The following is a 20,906-nucleotide window of genomic DNA, read 5'->3' on the forward strand; positions in this document are numbered from 1 at the left end:
ATACCGAAAAATGTAGAAGTGCCAAGGGTAATCGATTGGGAGCCTTTAGAAAGGGTCCAACTAGTTAACTCAGTTAGGGAGCATCTGATCCAAAGGTATGGTAGTTCTTCTTTTCTCGATTGGGAACGTTTATTCACCATTCGTAGGCCTGTATATAAGGAATGGTGTGTTGAGCTTTTGAGTACTATTTCATTAAATGCGAATGTAGATAGGTTAAATGATAGAAGTTTTCTTAGATTTATACTTGGCCGTAGGATGTACAGGATGTCCATGCTGGACATGGCCAGGGCTTTGCAGATATATACTCCTGGTGAATTACTACTTCCCGATTGTATGAATTTGATTTATAGTGGTGAAAGGGTAGATAGGAATTTTGACGCGAACGCCGTCTGGAGGCGTATGTCAGATTATAATGTTTTTAGGCGGGCAGGAACACATACCTACTTACATATTAATAGAGCCGAGCTTCGTATAATTCATAGATTTTTGGCTAACTCGATTACACAGAAAGGTCACAACAAGGAGAAAATGACCTTACATGATTTATTTTACCTAAAGTGTATTCGAGACCCAAGAGGCTTTGTTAATATCCCTTACTGTGTTGGTTTTTATTTGTCTAAGATGGTGGAAGGAATACAGGAATGGGGAATAATAGGAGGAGGTATTTTTGGTACTCTCATTGGAGAGTATTTAGGTGTAGATAGGGATCAAGGGGGTCCACTTTTGGTATGTAGGGAACAGGTTGAGCCTTTAGGATTGAAGGTCTATCAGGGTGCTAAGGTATTAAAGAGCAGACGCAACCAGGCAGTACCCTATGAAGGTAATCATCCTCAGGTAGAGAGAGGTTCAGATGAGGAAATGTAGGAAGCATATGACATTAGGGATGTCATTAGGGAGGCTATGACTGACGTCTACCAGCGTGTAGATGAGGTGGAAATGACAAATGAGGAGAGATTTAGTGAGATGGAGCAGTGGCAAGTCCGGAATGATTACGAGCATTCCAGGCAACGACAGCATGATAGATGGCACTATCATCAGCATCAGATCATGAGCCGGCTATCACCTCAGGAGCACTACTTACCGACCCGACCCGCTTACTATCCTCCACACCAGCCCGAGATGAGACCACCATATACTCTCTACGACCCTAACCAGGCCTACCAATACACCTATCACCAACCATGGAACCCGACTGACGACATGAACTGGAACCCCTATCCAGATTGATATAGTTCCCGTTGGTGATTTTTATGATTTTTATATTTTTATTATTTATTTATGTTTAAACATATTATATTATATTGTGATACTTTTAATGTAATGTTTAATATTTTTATTATGTTGTACTAATATTTCATATTTGATTTGAAAGTGGGATTTTAAGTCTCATTTCAAATTACCATGCATGTTTATATCTGTATTATTTGTATATTGTCAATTGTACACAACATGGTAAAACATCGCATTTTTAAAGACCGGCATTAAGTTCAGCAAAAGCTACTAATTTTGACGACAAAACGAAAAACAAATGTGATGTAACAACAAGACGGAATGAACAAATGATGTGCACCATTTATCATTCAGCAAACAAATGCCAATATGTTTGGAAACTTTGGTAAAATTTAATCATTTTTCTACGCTAATCACCCTCAATAATTTAAATTGTTACTGATTTCTTGCAAATGAGGGCATTGCAAGATCTTAAGTGTGGGAAGGGGTTAAATTCTTTCGGATTTTTAAAATTTTAAATTTAAACACTTGGTTACCATTAAAAATACTAGTAACGCAGTAGTTGTATTAGAATTTAATGCTCTCTGATAATAAAGAACAGCCCTAGTCTTATATATTGACTACCCAATTCTAGTAAAATTTTTCAAAATTTTCAATTAAATGAACTCAAAATCATGTTTATACATATTTATGAGCGATAAAACTAGGTGTTAACACCAAAATTATTGTTACCGCGGAAAGGACATAAATTGAGAAACAACCCAAAGTGTTAGAATTCATTTAAAATGGAATAGAGGACAATAAAAAGGCAAAGAAAGGAAAATAAAAGCCAAGTGTGGGAAAAATTTACCAAGTTATTTTGAACATATATCACATATTTTTTTACAAATAACTGAAGATACTTTTGTTTTGGACAATTTTATCAGTTTTACCCAATTTCTTATAATATATTTGAAAGAAAAGATGGATCTACACGATGAATCAATTCCATCATTAAAAGGAAGTAAAGTCTTCCGAAAAAGAAACGCGCTTCTTGATTTAGGTCATGAAGTTGTCGTCCAGACCAGTTGTAGAGTCTACGAAAAACCTTGAAAAGTTTTCTCGAAAATCAGCTGGAAATCCACGGGCCTCAGCATCAAACAGGGTCGCCAAGTGGTCAGACTTATCCTAACCATGAGAGGATCTGTCTTGTAAAATGGGGAGGGCGCCGTACAAATTAGCTTGATAAGACTAATGAATCAGACCCCCAGAAAGGATAATCTCCTAAAAGATTAAAAATCAGCTTTTAAAACTGATATTACTCAATCCTAGAGATTGACTTTAAAGATTGAGAATTCAAACTCATAGAATTCGATGATATCTAAACTCGAACTTGAACGAGAAAATATTTTGATCAAAATTACAAACCGATTTGTTTTCTGAAAACCTATTTTAAATGCGTTCATTACCATTGAACGTAAAATCCTAGGAATTCACCTGGAATTCATTAGGTCACCTGAACCAAATCGTTTGTCAACCGTAAGAACGGTGGTTGCATAGCATGGTCAAAGACAGGACCTTGTGCTAGACCGAAAAACTATAGGGTGAGCTTTACTATTGCTCCTACAAAGGATAGTAATTGCATCCGACACGTTATAGACCATAATTAAAAGCATGTCACGGGACATTGCCTTAACAGTTGCTTGTTCAACACTTTCCTTTACAACCGGACGATAGTTTACCGAAAGGTAATATACGGAACAAGTATACTGGACGTGTTGCTTTCCTAATACAAGGTTAGCAAGTGGGTGACACAAAACCATAAGTTTTGAGCTAAAATTTTCAAATCTGAAACCCACCAAGCCCACAAAAACAATTTGCAAATACCGGTGAAGGGTTATTCCGGAAAACTTATCTAGGATAAAAACTAGATTGAATTTTCAAAAGATCAAATGTTTTCATAAAGATCCAATTTCCTTAAAGGATCTAAATTTTCATAGTCATGTGGGACTGTAAACCACAACGTTACTACCATTGTTCATATCGCCGTATAGAAATCACTGATGTACAAAGTGTGAAGAATAAAGAAGTGATTCTAGTATTTTTATTTCAAGACTGTATTGCTTGAGGACAAGCAACGCTCAAGTGTGGGAATATTTGATAATGCTAAAAACGAACATATATTTCATAGCATTATCCCTTAAGAAAGACAAGCTTTTAGTTGCAATTGTTCTATTTACAAGTGATATTCGTTTAAATAATAAAAGGTGAAGATAAAAGACAGATTCGACGAATTGAAGACGCAAATGACCAAAAAGCTCAAAAGTACAAAGTACAATCAAAGTGGTTCCAATTATTGATAAGAAACGTCTCAAAATTACAAGAGTACAAGACGCGAAACGCAAAATACAAGATATTAAATTGTACGCAAGGACGTTCGAAAATCCGAAACCGGGACCAAAGTCAACTCTCAACGCTCGACGCAACGGACTAAAAATTACAAGTCAATTATGCACACGAATATAATATAATATAATATTTAAATAATTCTATAAATTATTTATATATTATATTATTATTAAAAACCGTCGGCAAGAAAGAAAACAAAGTCATGTGAACTTCCCAGCTGGCCATGCGATCACATGGCCTGGAAGAACAAAAGCCATGCGATCGCATGGCCCCAGAAGTCAGGCCACATCTATAAATTTCGCGTGTTTTGGCCAGTTTTATTATATCTTTTTCTCTATCTCTCTCACGTATATATATATATATATATATATATATATATATATATATATATATATATATATATATATATATATATATATATATATATATATATATATATTATATTTTAATTTTAAATTCTAATAATAAGGGTATGTTAGCGAATGTTGTAAGGGTGTAAGTCGAAATTCTGTCCGTGTAACGCTACGCTATTATTAATCATTGTAAGTTATGTTCAACCTTTTTAAATTAATGTCTCGTAGCTAAGTTATTATTATGCTTATTTAAGCCGAAGTAATCATGATGTTGGACTAAAATATTAAAGACGGGGTAATTGGGCTTTGTACCATAATTGGGGTTTGGACAAAAGAACGACACTTGTAAAAATTAGACTATGGGCTATTAATGGGCTTTATATTTGTTTAATTAAATGATAGTTTGTTAATTTAATATAAAGATTTACAATTGGACGTACCTATAAATAACCATATACACTCGACCGGACACGATGGGCGGGATATTTATAAGTACTAATAATCGTTCATTTAACCGGACACGGGAATGGTTTAATAGTCTATGGACTCATTAAAACAGGGGTGAATTATGTACAAGGACACTTGGCGTAATTGTTAACAAAGTATTAAAACCTTGGGTTACACGCAGTCGATATCCTGGTGTAATTATTTGTAACGACCCGGATTTTTCCGCTAATATATATAAGATTAATATTTACATAATTAAATGTTTCCAACATGTTAAGCAATCAAACTCATTAAGACTTGGTTATTTGGAATGAATTTTATACAAACGTTTGGATACCCAGTCTATTTGACGATTCACGAACTTCATATATCGTAATAATTAATTAAAGGAATATATATTTGGATATATATATTTATGATTTGATTAAATGATATTTAAGTATCTCATTAAGTATAATAACATTGAGTTATATATATAAGATGAGACTACTAACTTAAAGACTTCGAAACAATATACATATATGTAACGATTATCGTTGTAATAGTATTTCACACATATATATGATATTAGATATGATAATACACCATGTTAACATGTTAACATAACAATTTAACATCTCATTTAAGTGTAATAACAATGGGTCAATTATATTTAACAAGATCGTTAACCTAAAGGTTTCGAAACAACACTTACATGTAACGACTAACGATGACTTAATGACTCAGTTAAATATATATACATGTAATGTATTATGATATATTTATACACTTTTGAAAGACTTCAAGACACATATCAAAGTACTTATAGTTAACAAAAATGCTTACAATTACATTCTCATTCATTTCCATCAAAAATTCTACTCGTACATGTATGGTATTGTACTCGTATAATACGCAGCTTCTAGATGTATTTACTATTCATCTATACTAATAAAAATCTGCTCCTTAGTCGCCTTAAATGATTAAGGATCATGTGGGAACCATCATTTGTCAACTTGCATGAATTATTTAGCAAGAAAACAAACTTAAGTATCTTTTTTTCTTTATAAAATGTAAAAAACATATTCATGAATGCACACCATTTCTTCACTCCATTTTCTCATACTTACACTCCAATTTCTCTCTCAAAATACTCCTAACATCATACTTGATCATCTCCAAGCATTTTCACCATCTTTTAGCTTCAATTACAAGCTTTAATCATCATAAAAACAACCATCTTTCAAGAACACTTCAAGAATCATATCAAGTCTTCATGACTACTTTCAAGCTTTCTAATCCATTCCAACTCATCATCTAAGATCAAGAAACCTTTGTTATTTACAGTATGTTATCTTTCTTATTCAAGGTAATATTCATATTCAAACTTTGATTCAATTTCTATAACTATAAAAATCTTATTTCAAGTGGAAATCTTACTTGAACTTGTTTTCGTGTCATGATTCTACTTCAAGAACTTTCAAGCCATCCAAGGATCCTTTGAAGTTAGATCTATTTTTCTCATTTCCAGTAGGTTTATCCAGAAAACTTGAGGTAGTAATGATGTTCATAACATCATTCGATTCATCCATATAAAACTATCTTATTCGAAGAGCTAAACTTGTAATCACTAGAACATAGTTTAGTTAATTCTAAACTTGTTCGCAAATAAAGTTAATCCTTCTAACTTAACTTTTAAAATCAATTAAACACATGTTCTATATCTATATGATATGCTAACTTAATGATTTAAAACCTGGAAACACGAAGAACACCGTAAAACCGGATATATGCCGTCATAGTACAACCGGGGGCTGTTTTGGTTTGGATAATTAAAAACTATGAAAAACTTTGATTTAAAAGCTATACTTCTGGGAAAATGATTTTTCTTATGAATATGAAACTATATCCAAAAATCATGGTTAAACTCAAAGTGAAAGTATGTTTTTCAAAATAGTCATCAAGATGTCGTTCTTTCGACAGAAATGACTACCTCTTTCAAAAACGACTTGTAACTTATATTTCCGACTATAAACCTATAATTTTTCTGTTTAGTTTCATAAAGTTAAGTTCAATATGAAACCATAGGCGCTTAAATCACTCAAAACGGATTTGAAACGAAGAAATGACGGGTAAAACAAAATTGGTAAAAACTACTCATTTTAGCTACGTGAAAATTTGTAAGAAATCTATTCCAACCATAACTTAATCAACTTATATTGTATATTATGTAATCTTGAGATACCATAGACACGTATACAATGTTTTGACCTATCATGTCGACCCATATATATATATATATATATATATATATATATATATATATATATATATATATATATATATATATATATATATTGCGGAACAACTATAGACACTCTATATGCAAATGTTGGAGTTAGCTATACAGGGTTGAGGTTGATTCCAAAATATATATATAGTTTGAGTTGTGATCAATACTGAGATATGTATACACTGGGTCGTGGATTGATTCAAGATATATATTAAGTTATTCATGTATGACAAATTATGGACTACTAACATTGGACTGCTAACTGGACAACTAAAATCATCAACACGTAATAAAGAAAATATTGTGAATATATTTCGATCATATTTTAATATATGTATATATTGTTATAGGTTCATAAATCAACCCGTGGCCAAGTCTAATTCTCGACGAATTAGTAATCTGTGAAAGTGAGTTATAGTCCCATTTTTACTATCTAAATTATTTTGGGATGAGAATACATGCAAATTTATAAATGTTTTACAAAATAAGCACAAGTTCATGAAACTACATTCTACGACTGTTTTGTTATACCGGATATCTATACTTATTATTATTATGCTTGGTAACCTAAGAATTAGTGAAAAACACTAATTGACGCGAATCCTAAAGGTAGATCTACGGGCACCAACCACCCCCATTTTCGAATAGTGGAAATGCTTTAGTACTTCGAAGGGTTCTTGTCATACATTTGAATAGTGGAATGTATGATGCCAGATATCTTAAGCGCTCTATGTTAAGGTTGGTTACCAGGCGACTCATCGTATGAATGATTTTTGCAGTTGTAATGATCCTGCGCATTTGATTAAATGAAATCTTGTGGCTTATTAAATGTTATGATTATTATATAGAAATTAAACCTATGACTCACCAACATTTTTGTTGACGTTTTAAGCATGTTTATTCTCAGGTGAATATTAAAAATGCTTCCGCTATCGTATGCCAACCCAAGGTCAAGATTTGGAGTCGGCATAATTGTTTATATTGTTTAAACTTGCATTCGGAGTATTTGTTGTAATATATTTAATCATATTGTAATGGGTTGTATAAAAACTTATTTATTTGAGGAGATTGTCTTTGATAGACAATCTAAATTATGTCATTAAGACCTTTATTCAATAATAAAGGTTATGGTTGTTTTTAAAAACGAATGCAAGATTTGAAAAACGTCTCATATAGAGGTCAAAACCTCGCAAAGAAACCAATTAATATGAAACGTTTATAATTAATATGAACCGGGCATTTCATTATTAAACAAAGTATTAAGACCTTGTTACAGTTTAAATCCTCAATTAGTTGGAATATTTGACTTCGGATATAAGGATAATTTGACGAGGATACTCGCACTTTATATTTATGACTGATGGACTGTTATGGACAAAAACCAGACGGACATATTAAATAATCCAGGACAAAGGACAATTAACCCATGGTAATAAACTAAAATCAACACGTCAAACATCATGATTACGGAAGTTTTAATAAGCATAATTTCTTTATTTCATATTTAATTGCACTTCTAATTATCGCACTTTTATTTATTGTCAATTTATTTATCGCACTTTTATTTATCGCAATTTCAGTATTGTCATTTACTTTACGCTTTAAATTAAGTTATTTTTAATATTTTACATTAGGTTTTAACTGCGACTAAAGTTTTTAAAATCGACAAACCAGTCATTAAACGGTAAAAACCCTCTTTTATAATAATAATACTACTTATATATATTTTTGTATTTTTACAATTACAAGTTAAAACTAATATAGCGTTAAGCTTGGCTAAGATCCCTGTGGAACGAACCGGACTTACTAAAAACTACACTACTGTACGATTAGGTACACTGCCTATAAGTGTTGCAGTAAGGTTTAGGTATATCCATTCTATAAATAAATAAATAACTTGTGTAAAATTGTATCGTATTTAATAGTTTTTCGTAGTAAAAATATAACTATTTTCTAGTACGCCTCGCACACATCACAATTCTCATTACAAAGTGCGGATGAGTTCATGATAAGACTTCACTAGATAAATATAGTGATCTGTTGGAGAGATTTAAGCCAAGGAGCAACGAGGTTGCTCTTACGTCTTCTGGTAATATGGTGGAACATAAAAGGTTTCCCGGTAACAATGACGAAAAGGGTATTCGTATATATCAAGATTATAATGAAACTAGTTCGACTGAAAAGTCGAAATTGACTTGCTGAAGCTGTGACAAAATTGGCTAATTTGAAAAGGGATTGCAAAGTTATTTTCGGTAATAACAACGCCAAAGGAGCTAGCACAGATATGTGTTAAACGTTTTTCCCAGGTTCTGAGTGTTTCCAGGTGCATAACTCTATGCATAAATCTTTTCTTCCGTAGATGAAGTGCGGTTGGTTCATTCACTCGATTGAGGTGTTTTCAAGAATTATGAAAGGTTTGCACGCAGATTGTAATCGTCAAGATACAAATGAGGTTTAAGATGAAATCAAGTGGCAAACTTGAAGAATTGTTTAGTTTCATATGTTATAATCAATATTTTAATTCATTTTAATTGTCCAATGTTATTAGTCCACAATCGATAGTCCACAGTTAACATTCCAATAATTCATATATAGTTTAATATATAATATTCGAATTAATTAATACGTATCGTGACCCGTGTACATGTCTCAGACTCGATCACAACTCAAATTATATATATTATTTGAGAATCAACCTCAACCCTGTATAGCTAACTCTATCATTACTACATATAGAGTGTCTATTTGTTATTCCAAATAATATATATATATGCGTCGATATGATATGTCAAAACCTTGTATACGTGTCCCGATATTTAAAATGCGAAAATAACAGTATTTAAATGACGATAAATAAAGTGCATAAAATAAATAACAGAATGTAAATGACAATAAATAAATTGCGAGAATTAAATTACGATAAAATAAATTGCGATAATTAAATGTACAATAAGGAATTAACAGTTAGCTAGGAACAGTTAGCTAGGATTTTGTAAGCGTGGATTCTTAACAAAATTTCTCATAGTTAGTTTGTTTATTTCTAACAAATTTTATTTTGTCCAATGTTTTCTTCATTATGCCACTTGTCGGATTCTGATAGGTCAAAATCCAAATATGAAATTGAATGAAAATGGTTATTCTGTGGTGAACGGATACGTATATCGATGTATGTAAGTAGGATTGTAAATGACTGTTGAATCAGATTCGAAGAATGTACAGTGTAACTTACTAATGTGAAAACTAAATATTCCCCGGGTATTACCTACCCGTTAAAATATTTTCACCATTAACAGTTTGTACGAAAGAATTTTTAATTACAATCTTTATGAAAATATATATACACATATATATTTTCTTCAGATATAATCATGGATTTAATGAGTTAATGTGATATTAATCTCATTTGATTTATTGTTAGAACAAGAATATATAATCTCTAAAACATTAGAGATTACATAATCGCCATACTGAACGAAGATAATTTATGTAGAACGATACGTTGAACGATGATTAAGTTCGAGGTATGGATTGTGATATTGAGACGTGTGTTGTTGATGGTACAGGTGTTGTTGCTGGTGGTTCTGTTGATGTCGGTGATGTTGTTGAAGCTGATAAGTTTTGCACCATATTTTCCAAATTGATTACTCGAGCGCGAAGCTCGTTGGCTTCTTCCATTATTCCAGAATGATTGTCGGTCGGAACGAGCGGATGAATAAGATCTAGAATTGTGGATATAATATAACCGTGGTGAGATATTCGGGAAATGAGGGTGAAAATGGTGTTTCGGACTGGTTCGCCGGTAAGTGCTTCAGGTTCATCGCCAAGAGGTAAATTCTGTTGGTGAAAAGGATCGCCTTCTTCGCATCTCCATTGATTAAGTCGACTACGAACCCATCAGATGAATTGATGATGGCTGGTTGGTTGATCCATTCCGGTCATACTGTTTTCAGAGCTCGGGTGGATATCCATATCGGAATATCTGTCGGAATTCGAGGAATTCAAACTGGTTGAGGGATTCATCTCGTACGATCAGATGAAAGATTTTTGATAAGAAATAGATTATAGGATGTAGGTTAGTACCCTGCAATACATAATTTACATATGCATATACAATACTAAAATCCCATAAGTTACGGAGGAATCTACGGAAGCTGTCAGGCAAAGGTAACAATAACAGATACGCTAAGATATGATTTTTTATCTATACAATGTCTATGCAATAGAGGCAGTAAGACGTATCTAGACTAAGAGTGATAAGTAAGTGATTCCCTAAGAATGATAAGCAGGCAATTTTCGACACAAAATGATAAGCAAAACTTTTGACGTGCAGATACGGTCGAAGTCCAGACTCACTAATGCATCTTAACAACTATCAGTTATACACACTAATGCAAGACCTGGTTCGCTAAGACCACCGCTCTGATACCAACTGAAGCGTCCCGTCCTAATCCATCCGGACGAAGTCCATATCGATTACAAACGATTCATAATAGTTGGTTACATCGCGAGGTACTTGACCTCTATATGATACAATTTTACAAACATGTCATTTGTTTTTAAAAGACAAACTTTCATTACATCAAAAGTTGACGGCATGCATACCATTTCATAATACATCCAACTATAATTGACTTAATAATAATCTTGTTGAATTCAACGACTCGAATGCAACGTCTTTCAAAATATACCATGAATGACTCCAAATAATATCTCTAAAATGAGAAAATGCACAGCGGAAGATTTCTTTCATACCTGAGAATAAACATGCTTTAAAGTGTCAACCAAAAGGTTGGTGAGTTCATTAGTTTAACATAAATAATCATTTCCATCATTTTAATAGACCACAAGATTTTCATTTCCATTTCTCATAAATATACGTCCCATGCATAGAGACAAAAATAATCATTCATATGGTGAACACCTGGTAACCGACATTAACAAGATGCATATAAGAATATCCCCTATCATTCCGGGAAATCCTTCGAACATGATATAAAACAACATCAAAGTACTAAAGCATCCAGTACTTTGGATGGGGTTCGTTAGGCCCAATAGATCTATCTTTAGGATTCGCATCAATTAGTAGATCGGTTTACTAATTCTTAGGTTACCAAGCAAAAGGGACATATTCGGCTTCGATCATTCAACCATATAATGTAGTTTCGATTACTTGTGTCTATTTCGTAAAACATTTATAAAAATTGCGCATGTATTCTCAGCCCAAAAATATAAAGGGTAAAAAGGCAAATGAAACTCACCATACTGTATTTTGTAGTAAAAATACATATGACGTCATTTATCAAGTGTAGGGTTGACCTCAGATTCATGAACCTATATTCCATTATGTATATTAACACATATAATGGTAATCGAACAAATTTATATGTGTATTTATTTAGTGATATCATTTTAGAACTCATATGTTCCATTAAAATATTAATATAGTTATATCATATGTATTAGGCTTATTTTTGTATAATTTTATTTGTTTTTAAATGATAGTTATAATAATACTAAAATATTGATGATAATAATAATAATGTTAAAAATAATAATAAGAATATTGTTAATACTAATAGTAATAGTAATAATACTGATAATAATAATAATAATTCCAAAAATGATAATTTTCATAAAAATGATAATTTTTAATAAAAATACTTTTGTTAATAATAATAATTTTGAAAATGATAATTTAATGGTAATACTTAGTAATAATATTAATAATAATATTAATAGTAATGATAATCCTAACACTCATTTTAATAATTATAATAAGTATAGTATTTATATTAATAATAATAATAATAATAATGATAATAATAATAATAATAATAATAATAATAATAATAATAATAATAATAATAATAATAATAATAATAATAATAATAATAATAATAATAATAATAATAATGAAAATAAAAATGTAAAATTGTTTAACCTTTTTAAAAGCCTTTCTTAAAAAGATTTTCCCACGACGGGACTCGAACCCGAGACCTCTCGCTCCTCTACACGCACCTAACCATTTGAGCTATCATGTTTTTCTGAAATTATCCCGCATTAAAATCTATATAATCCCTTTATCCATCTGTTTTCATTTCTTCTTCTAACAATATGAAAGGCCCCAATTAAACTCTAGTAATTTGTGGCCCAACACTCATAAACTTATCGGCCCAACAAAATTTTAAAAGCCCAATCCATTGATATTATAACCTACAATATTTTCAAGAGTTTCCTGGATAGATAACAGATCAAATGGCGAGCATCATGGGTCTTCCAATCATCATCATCATCATCATCATCATCATCATCGTATTATTCTCATCATCGACATCATGCTTTTATGTACATAATCATCATCATAATTCCTCATTAATTAACATCATACTTTTGTTCTGCCTTTTCAATCCCACCGAAACATTCAATCAAGAAGACTTACTAATATTTAATTGTGTTATAGTATGGATGTAGGGTTCGGTTTTTAATCAAGAACAACAACAACACGCCATATTCCACATGATGCACTCTTACCTAAACCACTCATTCTACACTTGCAAAAGCAAAATATCGATTACCACCTTAATTCTCCTAATCATCATAAAAAAATACGCCCACAAGTATGTCCAAGGCCCAAAAAGAAAAGTATAAGTCCCACAAGTAATTCGCCTAGTGTTCTGTTGGAAATTCGAACACATCAGAAAAAAATACGCGTGTATATGCTATCAACAAAAGAACAAGAAGTAGTGGTTTTCAAACATCATGTCCCTACTATTATATTAACACCCCACTACAATATCTCAATAGATTATAAATTATATCCCTCAGTTTTAAATCCAAAAGCTATGGTGGGGATTCTTCTCTTATAATTTCGAGAATACTAGTATAAGTGTAGTAGCTGTGGTAGTGACTTTGGTGCGGTTTTTGTGGTGGTGTTTAAATAGGGTTTGTTAGTTGTTTAGGAAAACAACACAAGAAGAAACTCACGAGCTGCAGAAGAAATAAAAGGTGGTTGTTTGGGTATGAGCTGCTCGAATAGAATATAGCATGTGTATGCAGCTATAGAGGTGGCGAATGGGTTGTAGGTGGTGCAAGCCTTCGGTAGGTCGTAACAGGAGACGTGTAGTAGCAACCGATTAAGTGTAATACATAATGATGGTGATTTATTTGGCTTGAAGAAGAAGTGGTGGTGGCATGGGTTGTTTGACGACAACATCATAATAAAAGGCTAAGGTGAAGTGGTGGTCGAGTAAAGTTGTTTGAAGATGCAGTCGAGGGTTGCGATTAGAACATAAACGAAAGAAAAAAAAATATATGGTGGTCTTTAATGTTGATGATTGTGGTGGTGGTTCCTAGTTGGTGATATAAGTGATAGAGGAACAAAAAAAATATATATATAATGAGTTGTAAGAATAGAGGTCGTGGGTTATTTCTCTTATTTTTCTGTTTTGATTTTCGAATTGTAAAAGTGGATATGTATATAATGTTAGTACTTACCTGATTTAACAATGAATTTGATCTTAATTGATTTTGTGAAATCGACGTTTTAGAAATTCACAGACAAGAAGTACGATTTGTTTTTCAATCAGGACATAAAATAATAAACAGATAAATACATGTAACTAACTCTGTTTTTTGCTTGAAGTTTAATCCAACTGTTAATCGAATAGGAGACAGGAACAAAAGTTATAAACAGATGATGGCTATGTTCAACTGAATTTATCTCTGTCTGATTTTATCAATAATTACTTTGTACTAATTATATTAAATAACAATTATAATTATTTTAATAACAATAATAATAATGATAATAACAATTATAAAAAAAATAATACTGATAATATTATTAATGATACTAGTAATAATTTGCATTATTTTTATAATAATAAAAGTAATAAAAATAATTATTTTTAATGATAACAAAAATAATAATAATAATTATCGTAATAACAATTAAAATCATAGTTTTACTATTAACCATAAGAATTATGATATTAATAGTAGTATTAGTAATAATAATAAAATATAACAATTTAAATGTATCAAATTTTATATCTATGTATTATAAAATAATATTCATAATATTGATATTAATATTAATTATTTATTTGATAATAGTAATGAGAGTAATAATACTTATATTAATATAATAACTATATTTATTTACACACAATTGTTCGTGAATCATCAGGAGTAGTCGAAGGTTAATTGAATATATTAAACACAGTTCAAAGTTTTTAAGGTTTCAACATTACAGACTCTGCTTATCGTGTCGAAAACATATAAAGATTAAGTTTAAATTTGGTCGAAAATTTTCGGGTCGTCACACCGGTGACCACCACCAACGGGGTGGTGATCCACCGAGAAGCTCAACACCGAGAAAACAAAGGGGAACTGGGGAAGGGAACCCCAACTCATGGTCTACTGTTGACCACCACCAAAAGGTGGTGGTCCACCGACCCATCGCCGGAAAGGAGAGAGCAACTAAAACCATTGTTGGAGAAGAAAAGCGACGGCAGCGAAGAAACTCACAAGCAACCATAGCCAAAAATCACCATGAAAAACGGCGGTGAGTGGTGGCTATAACCGTCGAAGCAAACTCCGACCACCAAAGGGAGAGCAACAGACAGCCGGGAAAAAGAAACAAGGAGAAAAAGGCCGGACATCTCGCGAGATGCCGGTGGCCGGAGAGGGAGAAACATGAGGGAAAACCGGAGATGAAAGGCTCTTGAAAAAAATCAGCAAAGTAATATACCCGAGATGAGATGAAAACTTGAAAAAGGAGATCTACACGACAAACGAGGTTAGGAGCGTCTATTTTTAGAGAGAAGCAAAATATGAATGGGTTGTTTAAATATAAATTCTTGATCATTTAAAGGATGTATGTATTCATATCAACAATTAAAAAAAAATTATCAGTTACGGAGTATTACTATCCCTATACACTAAAACACATGGCAAACTCGGTCGTTTCAGTTTTATCGGATTGTCATTTTGAGTTTACGTTCACACTACAAACGGCCCTTCAACTTCGGTCCAATTTACTCAACAGCCCCTCAAGTTTACACTTTTTCAGGGGTAGAAAGCGTAAATATATAATTTTATTAAAATAAAAAAAAACTAATCCCACCCGAATTTTTAACGGGTCCTATCTTCGCGCTCGGTGTGAGTTAAATTTTTCCGAGACCACCGTTCAACTCAGAAAAATCAGACGCACCCAACGGGACTAACTATAAGCGAAAAGGACATCGTTAAAAAAACACTAGATAACGGGTCCTATATTCTCGCTCGGTGCGAGTTAAATTTTTCCGAGACCACCGTTTAACTCGAAATAATTTTACGAACACAACGCGGCTAACTATACATGAAACGAACATCGTTAAAAAAACACTAAATATTTCGGCCTATATTACATACGTATACATACACGTCCGACAAACAACCCAACCTACTAGATATATTAGTTATCAAACAGCGTATATCCAAATTCGACCGCGCGTCGAATACAACTGCAGCAACGTGCCGTCTAATTTTTTTCTAGTTATTAGATAAAAAAAGAAAAAAAAATATATTTTTTCAACTATTCGTGAGATGATAATAAACCCTAAATCCCATTCCACCCCTCGTCAGTAGACTTCGATCCACGCTGATGTTGAACTATCCACACTATTATTATTCACTATGTAGACTTCGTTCAATCAGTCTGCCGTTGTACTAATAAAAGCCCTAAATTCGAACCCTAAATCCAAAATGTCCACATATTCAAACTCGGAATTAATAATACCTGATAACATACCGATTGAACTTCAAGTTGAAATCATAAAACATCTTCCTATTAAATCTTTGATTCGATGCACTTTGCTTTCAAAACTATTCAATGCCCTCATCAAAAGCCCGTCCTTCATCATCAAACACAGTGTCCGCTGCAAGCAGCAACATCATCTATTTGTACAATACGACGTAAGTATGAATGGTGAGTATCGACAAAAATACGTTTTGATTATTGATAATGATAATGATAATTTCCCCCAAAACAAGTTACTTACTGTTCCTGAGACTGTTCACCAAATTCTTGAGCATTCATATGTACTCACTTCCTCTCACGGATTGTTGTGTTTAGCTGATTGTGATGAACAGCGTTATTGTATATGGAATCCCGTAATTCAGAGATGCATTGTTATACCAATTCCTGATGGGTTAGGTTGGGTTGTTGGTTTAGGAGTTTGTCCTGACAGTATTGACCCTAAGATAGTCAAAATTAAGAGATGTGTTAATAGTGTCACTTCTACTTTCGTTAATTGGGACGCCGAGGTTTATAGTGTTAGCTCAGGGGTTTGGAGAACTATATCTAGCGATAAGCCTCGTAAATCAACTTTCTTGACTCCGGATCAGGTACTTATAAACGGGATCATTTATTTTTGAGGTTTTGATAATATGAATGGACGTCATAGAAGTTTGATTATTACATTTGATTTGGCAAGTGAAAAATTTGGAGAAGTATTCCTACCGGATAATTTAACTTATTCGTCCGGATTGTTGACCCTCTGCAAGCGAATGGAGTCTTTTGCTTTGCTCAATAGATAGAATGAGGGCAATCAATGTGTTTATGATTTCTGGATAATGAAGCATGATGTTCCAAACTCTTATGAAAAGCTTTTTACTTTTAAGGCATCAAATGGTTCAAGTGATAAAGTGCTTGGATTTAGAAAGAATGGAGATCCTATATTGTTAAGGTCAACACCATCAGAAGGAGACATAATCGAGGTTTACAATTCATCCTCAAAACACTTCAATGAGGTTTTTAGAAGCGGTGGTAGTATGGAGGCAGTCACCGTCACCGTGGACTCCTTCATGGAAACGTTATTTTTGATTGATCAGCCGAATACTATCATCATTAATGATGATGATGATGATGATGATGATGATGATGATGATGATGATGATGATGACGACGACTATGATGATGAATATGATGATATTGACGACTATGTTGATGACGACGACGATGATGATGATGCTTATGATGACCGAAATGATGATAATGATAACTCTGAAAATGATGATATTGACGATGATGGTGAAAATGATGATGGTGATGACGCTGCAATGCCGTTGATTGACATGTTCCAAGGTACTTTGATTTTACTGCTACATATTAGGTTTTTTACTAATAATAATCAAATTTCAGATTTTGCAAACATTACCCACAATTATTTCTAATTTCTAATATACATTGCTGTATATTTTCAAGAGAAGTTGTTCCAATGTTTGATCAGTGGGAAGTTGATTTTTTATAATTATTGATTCCTGCTATAATGTGAAGTACATAATTAATATTATAACTCATTTAAGTTGTTTCTAAGCAATTTTAAAATTGATCTATGCTATTTGCCATATAGTGTTGTTCTAAGCTGCTTTCATGATTAGTCATTTATAAAAAATAAAAAACATGCCCTTAATAACCAAATTTTTTGAATCTGCCACAGGACAGATAGTGATGTTAATGAATTACTACAGAATCACGTTTCGATTATTGATAATGATGAATTTTTTTTTTTTTTGAAAAGACCAATAATTTGTATTACTATGAAAATTTACAGAATGTATATACACAAGGCCATTGGGCTCAGAATTAACACCTGAAGCCCATGACACACGAAAAAAACACACTATATGAACAATTATATCTATGTAATATTATAAACTGCCCACAATTGAATAGCAGCCTGATATACACGAAGCATAATCAAACTCTCTAATTCTCTATCATACTCAGCCAACTCCAGCCCGAGGAGGTAAGCATCCACACGAGCTTTTCAAAAACAAGTAATGAAAGACCCCCGTTTGGGTCATAGTGGTCAAAGGAAAGAACTTCCTTAAAAAGTAGGTTACTTTTGAAATTATATAATATTAAACGATATTTGACGCTTGTATGGATTTCCTATAGGAGAATGTTAGGGTGTAGAGATAAACCATATAGTCATTCTTCCACGTAATACACATACATTTCCTATAAGAGAATGTTAGGGGTGTAGAGATAAACCATATAGTCACATTTTATTGTTCTGGGGTCCGTATGATCTCTGAAGAGATAGGCATTCTTCCACGTAATACACATACATTTTTGTACTTTCTTTTTTAGTAGTTCATCAACCTGCAAAAATTTGTATCTACGAGTTCAAGTTTAGAGGTGAACCATATGTATTTATTCTTGAAAAAAATATCGTGTTAGATAAATGATAATTCTGCAGGCACATCAATGCGATTAAGTAGTAGATATGGCTTCAGAAATCTTTCCTGCGTTAGTTAAATATCTTTATTTCATTATGCATTAGTTACCTAGGTTGTATTGTCATACCTGTTACCAATCAAGCTTAACTAAGAGGATATCTTATCAGTTTGTATGCTATTCTGATCTTTATTTTAATGACTTGCTTTAATAAGTATACACCTTGTGAGTTGCGACTATATTAGCTTTTGTGCAAGTCGTTTTAAATGTTTATCTTTATTTATACGCCTTTGAGCATCAGGTGCTTGTTAGGACTGCTACGTTTTGGTGAGCTACTGGTGGACATGGAATCTAAACATTTTAATTAACTAGTCAATAATCCTGTTTGGGTCATAATAGTCAAAGAAGAGAAAACTCATTAGAAAGTAGGTTATTTTCAAAATAATTTTATAATTTTGAACCATATTTGAGTATTTGACGCTTGTACGGATTACTTATGAAAGAATCTTAGGCTGTATGCTCTTCGTGTCTGCGTATTCATTGTTCCTCCATATTCGTTTTTGTTCTTAATGGTTATCTTTCTCACTGTGATTTATGGAGTTTCTCAATGGTTATCTTTCTCATTGTTCCTCCATATTCGTTTTGTTCTTAATGATTTTATAATTTTGAACCATAGTTGGTATCATTAAATACTGAAAGTCTGGTCATTGTGAGTTAATGAGTTTCATCTTGATATATCTTTGAATTGCAATTATTGAATCTGTAATTCTAATTTTTTGTTTGGCATTCACTCATTTTCTTTATTCATTTCTCAGTAATTGAAGGAGATCATTTGGTTCCTGGACCAAGTTGAACAATGGGATGTTATAGCAGTTGAGATGGAAGGTTATTGGTGAATGCACTTTGCTTGTTCTTTAGGATCTATGTTATAATTTTTCTTTAGGATCTATGTTCTAATATGGAAGTTGCACCGTTATTTACTTTTGCTCGTTAACTTGTGCCGGGTGATTGTAATTAGTGTTCTAAATCATTAATTTTCTCATGTCTTTACTTTTAACAAATGTCAAGATAATGAGTTTGAAACTAAATTTACACTCTGTAGCCTAACCATCTCATTGGTGATTGAATTTAGATGTAACCATCTTATCTGCATGCCTATTGCTTTTGTTAAAGTTTTGGTTAGATTTTGATTTGTGAATTGGGTTGGATTCTAAATAGTGAATTGGTGTCATCTGAACAAAAATAAAATCTTGAAGACTCTAGTTAAACATTTAATCACGATTTAAATTATAATTTTAATGACTGGAAACGTGGCACAAGCATATGTTACTCTTTAAGCAATGAACCGAACTTAGGACCTTTACATATAAATGATATAACTGTATGAAACATAATACATTCATACATTATCTTTTAAGGTATGCACAGTACTATAAGTTTGCACCCCTTTCTAAATCCTATTACTCGAGTATCGGAGTAATATTGAATTATTCGGTACCATTGCCTTAATACTATATAGTTTGCAAATGATTTTGTTACATCGTCATTCTTCATCAATCATATAAGCAGATCAAGAGACCCTTTTAGCTTATGTAAATACAAACAACTTGTGTTATTTGCTAAACATTCAGAAAGGTATACATCTCTATCTTTTTCACTTTTCAAATCAAACATAGTTGTCAGCTTACGGAATACATATCCTTTAAATTAATCCTATCATATGCATCCCCATAAATAAGTCCATATATAGTTACCTGATAAAATCCAAATTCTCGGCACACTGACACCTATATTTCTCCAAACATGTTCTTAATTATCCAACGCCTAATGGCTTGCTTTTCCTGATCAATGAGACCACTTGTAACGCGGGTGCTGGAGCCTGGATTCAAGCCAACACGCCATTGCGTGGCATGCTATCGTGTGACAACCCGGAAATTTCCGAACAAATTTAAACTTGATATTTATATGTTTCTGACACGATAAGCAAAGT

At 32.5% G+C, this 20,906-nt stretch overlaps 2 protein-coding genes across 2 annotated transcripts; both read left to right on the top strand.

Annotated features, from left to right (window-relative positions):
• The first annotated feature begins 16,355 nt into the window (after nt 1–16,355).
• LOC139868435 (uncharacterized) lies at nt 16,356–19,978 on the top strand. Its single transcript, XM_071856768.1, has 2 exons — nt 16,356–17,818; nt 19,732–19,978. The coding sequence occupies exons 1-2, from the start codon at nt 17,308–17,310 to the stop codon at nt 19,767–19,769; spliced, it is 549 nt and encodes a 182-aa protein (XP_071712869.1). The 5' UTR covers nt 16,356–17,307; the 3' UTR covers nt 19,770–19,978.
• On the top strand, nt 16,438–17,109 carry LOC139894926 (F-box protein At5g18160-like). Its single transcript, XM_071878121.1, has one exon. It carries the CDS (start codon nt 16,438–16,440, stop codon nt 17,107–17,109), a length of 672 nt encoding a protein of 223 aa, XP_071734222.1.
• Nucleotides 19,979–20,906: the final 928 nt, after the last annotated feature.

This window comes from Rutidosis leptorrhynchoides, chromosome 1 (assembly GCF_046630445.1).
Source record: "Rutidosis leptorrhynchoides isolate AG116_Rl617_1_P2 chromosome 1, CSIRO_AGI_Rlap_v1, whole genome shotgun sequence".
In the NCBI taxonomy this organism is placed as follows: domain Eukaryota; kingdom Viridiplantae; phylum Streptophyta; class Magnoliopsida; order Asterales; family Asteraceae; genus Rutidosis; species Rutidosis leptorrhynchoides.

Coding starts and splice junctions, on each gene's coding strand:
- LOC139894926 (XM_071878121.1), top strand. CDS start 16,438: ATGTCCACATATTCAAACTCGGAATTAATAATACCTGATAACATACCG.
- LOC139868435 (XM_071856768.1), top strand. CDS start 17,308: ATGAAGCATGATGTTCCAAACTCTTATGAAAAGCTTTTTACTTTTAAG. Junction 17,819..19,731: donor GTTGATTGACATGTTCCAAG/GTACTTTGATTT, acceptor TTCATTTCTCAG/TAATTGAAGGAGATCATTTG.